Consider the following 6,000-nt stretch of genomic DNA (forward strand, 5'->3'; position numbering starts at 1 on the left):
GTTGTACAAAATTTTCTTCTCTGCCACATTTGGTTGAAATATCCTGGTAAACAATTTCAAGTTGACCAAACAAACTCAAAACGGAAATGAAAAGTTTCCTTTCCAATTACTATATACAAAACAAAAAAAATATAAACTTTATAAACAAAAAAGTTATGAAATAAGGAAAATGTATACTCTTTTTTAAACTCAATTCATACTCGCACTCTTTCCTCAAAGAGTTTTCTTTTTATCCCAGATCAAAGCATAACCTTTAACCTTTAGTGTCCTTAAACTTAAATGCAGCAAAATAATGCGAAACATTTTTCAAGGGAGCTGATCGAAAAACAAATAAAATGAAATAGAATAACGAAATGTTGAGAAAATTTAAACAAATTAAATGGAATTTTCTGCAAAACAAAAATTAAAAAAAAAAATGTTGAATTTTTTTAATCCATTAAAGTCTAACTCTCTTTTCCCTTTTCCGATTTTGAAGAAATTCATTCATTATACGTTTTAAGAGCATTTATATCGACGCAGTCATTTATTTAAACATTTTCACCAAATTCGTATACCCTCCACCATAGGATGGTGGTGGATGACAGACATCGAGCCATGTCAGTCCGTCTGTCTGTCGAAAGTACGCTAACTTTCGAAGGAGTAAAGCTAAGCGCTTGAAACTTTGCACAAATACTTCTTATTAGTGTAGGTCGGTTGGGATTTTAAATGGGCCAAATCGGTCCATGTTTTGATATAGCTGCCATATAAACCGATCTAGGGTCTTGACTTCTTTGGCTTCTAGAGGGCGCAATTCTTATCCGATTTGGCTGAAATTTGGCACATGGTGTTCTGGTATCACTTCCGACAACTGTGCCAGGTATGGTTGAAATCGATCTTGGGCCTTGACTGCTTGAGCTTCTAGAGAGCGCAATTCTTATCAGATTTGGCTGAAATTTGGCACGTTGTGTTTGGGTATCACTTCCGACAACTTTTGCCAGCTATGGTTGGGCGGCGCAAGTTTTATCAGATTTAGCTGACATTTTGCATGAAGTGTTTCGGTATGACTTCCAACAACTGTGCTAAGTATAGTCTAAATCAGTCCATAACCTGATATAGCCGCCACATAAACCGATCTGTCGGTTAGACTTCTTAGGCCTCTAGAGGGCGCAATTGCAATCCGATTTGGCTGAAATTAAGCATGACGTGTTTCGTTATGACTTCCAGCAACTGTGCTTAGTATGGTTTAAACCGGTTCATTACCTGATATAGCTGCCATATAAACCGATCTTGGGTCTTGGCTTCTTGAGCTTCTAGAGGGCGAAATTCTTATCCGATTTAGCCGATTAGACTTCTTGAACTTCCAGAGGGCGCAACTTTTATCCAATATGGTTGAAAGTTTGTATATGTCGTTTTGGTATGACTTCCAAGAACTGTTCCAAGTATGGTCTAAATCGGTATATAACCTGATATAGCTGCCATAAAAAACCGATCTCCCAGTTTGACTTTTTGAGCCTCTGGGAGGCGCATTTATTACTCGATTTGCGTGAAATTTTGGTGAAGATGTGTTTCCATGACTGGTGTTTTTCTCTTTGAAAGAGTCATTCGAAAAACTTGTTTTAAATGATTTCACCAATTTTTTTTTTCTGTTAGGGTATTGTTGACCTGGTTTAAAATTCTTGTAATTTTGTTGTATTGTATCGGCTATAGGTCCATTAAAACACAAATATTTAAGGTTTTTTTCTTTTATTTTTCTCCAATATTTCGGTAGACTCCGTCTACCATTTTCAAGGCTAGTTGTATTTAAATAAAAAAACAGAAAAACACAAATTTTAGTAAAAACGAATCACACAATAAAAACAGAAAAACAATAATTTTTAAGAAACTTTAATTCCTATTACATTTAATGAGTTGTTACACGAACTATTGTCTGTTGGCAACTAAATGTTCTCTTCTGCTGTGCTTGTTGACTGTGTGGCGGTATACCTTCGCGCAGCTTTCTATATCTTTCTTGAAATTCATTCTCTCGTCAGGCGGTAAGTCGATGATATGCAACATCTCGAGAGTGAATCTTCGTCTGTAATTATTCTCTTGAGCTAAGATGTCCACATCGTTGAGGTTTGGCTTATGACCAGTCAATGCACAGTGGGCTGCTAGTGCAGTTTTCTGCTCGATTGGTCTATTATTGGCTTTTTGGTCAGATTTATGTGCAGATAACCTAGTTTTCAATTTCGTCATGGTAGTGCCAATATATGCCATCGGGCATATATTGGACTTGTCGCCGTTACATCTAATTTTATATACCACGTTTGATTTTTCCTCATTTTTAATTTTACTTTTTGTCTTGCTGAATAATTCATTCACAGTTTTGCCTGTTTTTAATGCGAGATGGTATTTGTCCTTGTCGTATAGATTTGATTTGCCAAATCTTTCGGAGAATCCTTGTATGTATGTTAGCGATTTATAAATTTTTCCTTTTGTAGGCTGCTCTCCGTCTATGATTTTTCCAAGACGTTCCTTGGCCTTGCCTAATAGTGAATTAATTGTCCAATTAGGGAAGTCGTTGGCTCTAAGAATTGCCTTTATTTTCCTCTCATTGTCAGGATGAAAGTCTGGATCACTAATGCTAAATACTCTTCTTATAAAATTCGTTGCTGTGTTTGTTATTACTCTCTTGTGGTGTTTAGAGTAAAAATTGATTAATCTTCCGGAAGCCGTCGATTTTTGATACCAATCTATTTTTAGCTGGTTGCCATGTCTATAAACTACCGAGTCCAAATAAGGTAGTTTGCCATCATATTCTTCTTCCTTCGTAAATTGGATGTAGTTGTTGAAGGAGTTCAGAGTCTTCAGCGTCTCTGCCACGTCTGATTTCTTCAAAATCGCGAAAATGTCGTCTACATATTTTGTCAATATCTTAGGTTTTCTTATTTTGTCAAATGTGTTATTGAGAAGTTCCTCCATTACGATGTCAGCAATAATGGGTGAAGCGGGTGATCCCATTGGCATTCCTCTAAGCTGTTCATACAACTTGTCATCGTATTTAAAATATCTGCTGTCCTTAATGCAGAATGTTAGAATTTCCTTGAAAATTTCCCTTGGAATATTGGTATATTTTTCAATCTCGTCCCATTTATTCTCAATTGTCTGGAGTGCTAAATTTATTGGAATACTTGGGAACAAGGACACCACGTCAAAAGATACTAAAACTTCGTCATTTTCTATGGTCATGTTCTTTATCTTAGCTTTAAAGTCCACTGCGTCTTTCACATTATATTTGGAATCCTTGGTGATATTTTTCAAAATATTCACTATGTACCTACATAGATGATAGGACGGCGCGTTTATTGATGAACATATTGGTCTCAACGGTGTACCTTCTTTATGGATCTTTGGGAGTCCATATATTCGAGGGGCCAATGCGGTCTTGCTGGTCAATTTATTCTTCTCCTGGATGCTGATAAGATTCAAGTTGTGAAGTTTATCCACCAATTTGTTGTTCCTTGTCTGTAGCCTAGATGTTGGGTCAATCTTTAAGCGCCTATACATACACATATCGTGTATTATTGCCTTCATTTTTTGCTCGTAGTCATCTTTGTACAAAGCCACTGTCTTTCCTCCCTTGTCTGCCGTTAAAATTAATAAATCCTCATTCTCCTTTAAATATTTTCTCGTTTGAGACACTGTGTCCACCACATATTTGTCTCTCATGCTCATCTTTGACTTTCGTAAGTGATCGTCTATCAATGTTGTAAGCTTGGTTCTTCCCATCTCCTGTTCCTCTCTATTCTCTATAGTTTGTACACACTCCTCTCCCTCTGCAATGACTTGCAAGAGTGGAAAGTTCTTGTTGGTGTGTGGGAGAGCGTGTTTCGGACCTAAAGAGAGAATCCATTGTACGTTCGTTGGTATCTCTCGCTCTGTTTTATTCACAAACCACACGTCGTTGCGTCTAATGTTGAGGGCCTTGTCTTGTCGTTGTGTGAGTGCCTGTAGTTTCTTTATGTGTGTTGTCTTGCTCTTGCTAACATTGCCCTTGTAGAGAGTAAGCTCACTGTCGAGGTATTGTAGGAAATCATCTTGAGTCAGTAGTTCTCCTAGCTTAGTCTTTGTATTCTCTACTTTCTCTTTAAAAGAGTGGATTTGCTTGTGTTTGTATTGTATTAGAAGTTTTAATACTTTCGTGTGAAAGTTGTGAATGTACCTGTGTAATGTTTTCTCAATATTTGGCGGGATTTTCTTGGTTTTGTGTGTTTGGAAGATGTTGTTAGTGTGTTTGGTTGCATTGATTATGAAGTTTGGTATGATGCCTGTTCTCTTACATTTTATTAAAAATGTTACAGATGTTTTGAGCTTGGCTATTTGTTTTTGGTGTTTCGAATATTGCTGGGCCGTTCTGTATGTGTGCTCATTGTACTTTTGTTTGATGTTTTTGTATATTGTCATCTTATTTGTTTTTATATTACGGCGTGCCTCCCGTTGATGTATACTCTGTTAGGGTATTGTTGACCTGGTTTAAAATTCTTGTAATTTTGTTGTATTGTATCGGCTATAGGTCCATTAAAACACAAATATTTAAGGTTTTTTTCTTTTATTTTTCTCCAATATTTCGGTAGACTCCGTCTACCATTTTCAAGGCTAGTTGTATTTAAATAAAAAAACAGAAAAACACAAATTTTAGTAAAAACGAATCACACAATAAAAACAGAAAAACAATAATTTTTAAGAAACTTTAATTCCTATTACATTTAATGAGTTGTTACACGAACTATTGTCTGTTGGCAACTAAATGTTCTCTTCTGCTGTGCTTGTTGACTGTGTGGCGGTATACCTTCGCGCAGCTTTCTATATCTTTCTTGAAATTCATTCTCTCGTCAGGCGGTAAGTCGATGATATGCAACATCTCGAGAGTGAATCTTCGTCTGTAATTATTCTCTTGAGCTAAGATGTCCACATCGTTGAGGTTTGGCTTATGACCAGTCAATGCACAGTGGGCTGCTAGTGCAGTTTTCTGCTCGATTGGTCTATTATTGGCTTTTTGGTCAGATTTATGTGCAGATAACCTAGTTTTCAATTTCGTCATGGTAGTGCCAATATATGCCATCGGGCATATATTGGACTTGTCGCCGTTACATCTAATTTTATATACCACGTTTGATTTTTCCTCATTTTTAATTTTACTTTTTGTCTTGCTGAATAATTCATTCACAGTTTTGCCTGTTTTTAATGCGAGATGGTATTTGTCCTTGTCGTATAGATTTGATTTGCCAAATCTTTCGGAGAATCCTTGTATGTATGTTAGCGATTTATAAATTTTTCCTTTTGTAGGCTGCTCTCCGTCTATGATTTTTCCAAGACGTTCCTTGGCCTTGCCTAATAGTGAATTAATTGTCCAATTAGGGAAGTCGTTGGCTCTAAGAATTGCCTTTATTTTCCTCTCATTGTCAGGATGAAAGTCTGGATCACTAATGCTAAATACTCTTCTTATAAAATTCGTTGCTGTGTTTGTTATTACTCTCTTGTGGTGTTTAGAGTAAAAATTGATTAATCTTCCGGAAGCCGTCGATTTTTGATACCAATCTATTTTTAGCTGGTTGCCATGTCTATAAACTACCGAGTCCAAATAAGGTAGTTTGCCATCATATTCTTCTTCCTTCGTAAATTGGATGTAGTTGTTGAAGGAGTTCAGAGTCTTCAGCGTCTCTGCCACGTCTGATTTCTTCAAAATCGCGAAAATGTCGTCTACATATTTTGTCAATATCTTAGGTTTTCTTATTTTGTCAAATGTGTTATTGAGAAGTTCCTCCATTACGATGTCAGCAATAATGGGTGAAGCGGGTGATCCCATTGGCATTCCTCTAAGCTGTTCATACAACTTGTCATCGTATTTAAAATATCTGCTGTCCTTAATGCAGAATGTTAGAATTTCCTTGAAAATTTCCCTTGGAATATTGGTATATTTTTCAATCTCGTCCCATTTATTCTCAATTGTCTGGAGTGCTAAATTTATTGGAATACTTGGGA

General features: G+C 36.4%; 1 protein-coding gene across 1 annotated transcript in view; it reads right to left on the bottom strand.

Moving 5' to 3' along the window:
• Positions 1 to 5,420, bottom strand: part of LOC131998008 (uncharacterized) — a 32,305-nt gene extending 26,885 nt beyond the window's left edge. Inside the window, exons 1-2 of the mRNA XM_059369960.1 lie at positions 4,723 to 5,420; positions 3,181 to 4,614 (exon numbers count right to left, since the gene is read on the bottom strand). Of these exons, the coding sequence (XP_059225943.1) occupies positions 3,181 to 4,422 (1,242 nt within the window). The 5' untranslated portion in view covers positions 4,423 to 4,614; positions 4,723 to 5,420. The remainder of the gene's footprint in view (positions 1 to 3,180; positions 4,615 to 4,722) is intronic.
• Between the last annotated feature and the right edge of the window lie 580 nt (positions 5,421 to 6,000).

The sequence above is a fragment of the Stomoxys calcitrans genome, chromosome 5, assembly GCF_963082655.1.
Source record: "Stomoxys calcitrans chromosome 5, idStoCalc2.1, whole genome shotgun sequence".
NCBI classification, from domain to species: Eukaryota; Metazoa; Arthropoda; class Insecta; order Diptera; family Muscidae; genus Stomoxys; species Stomoxys calcitrans.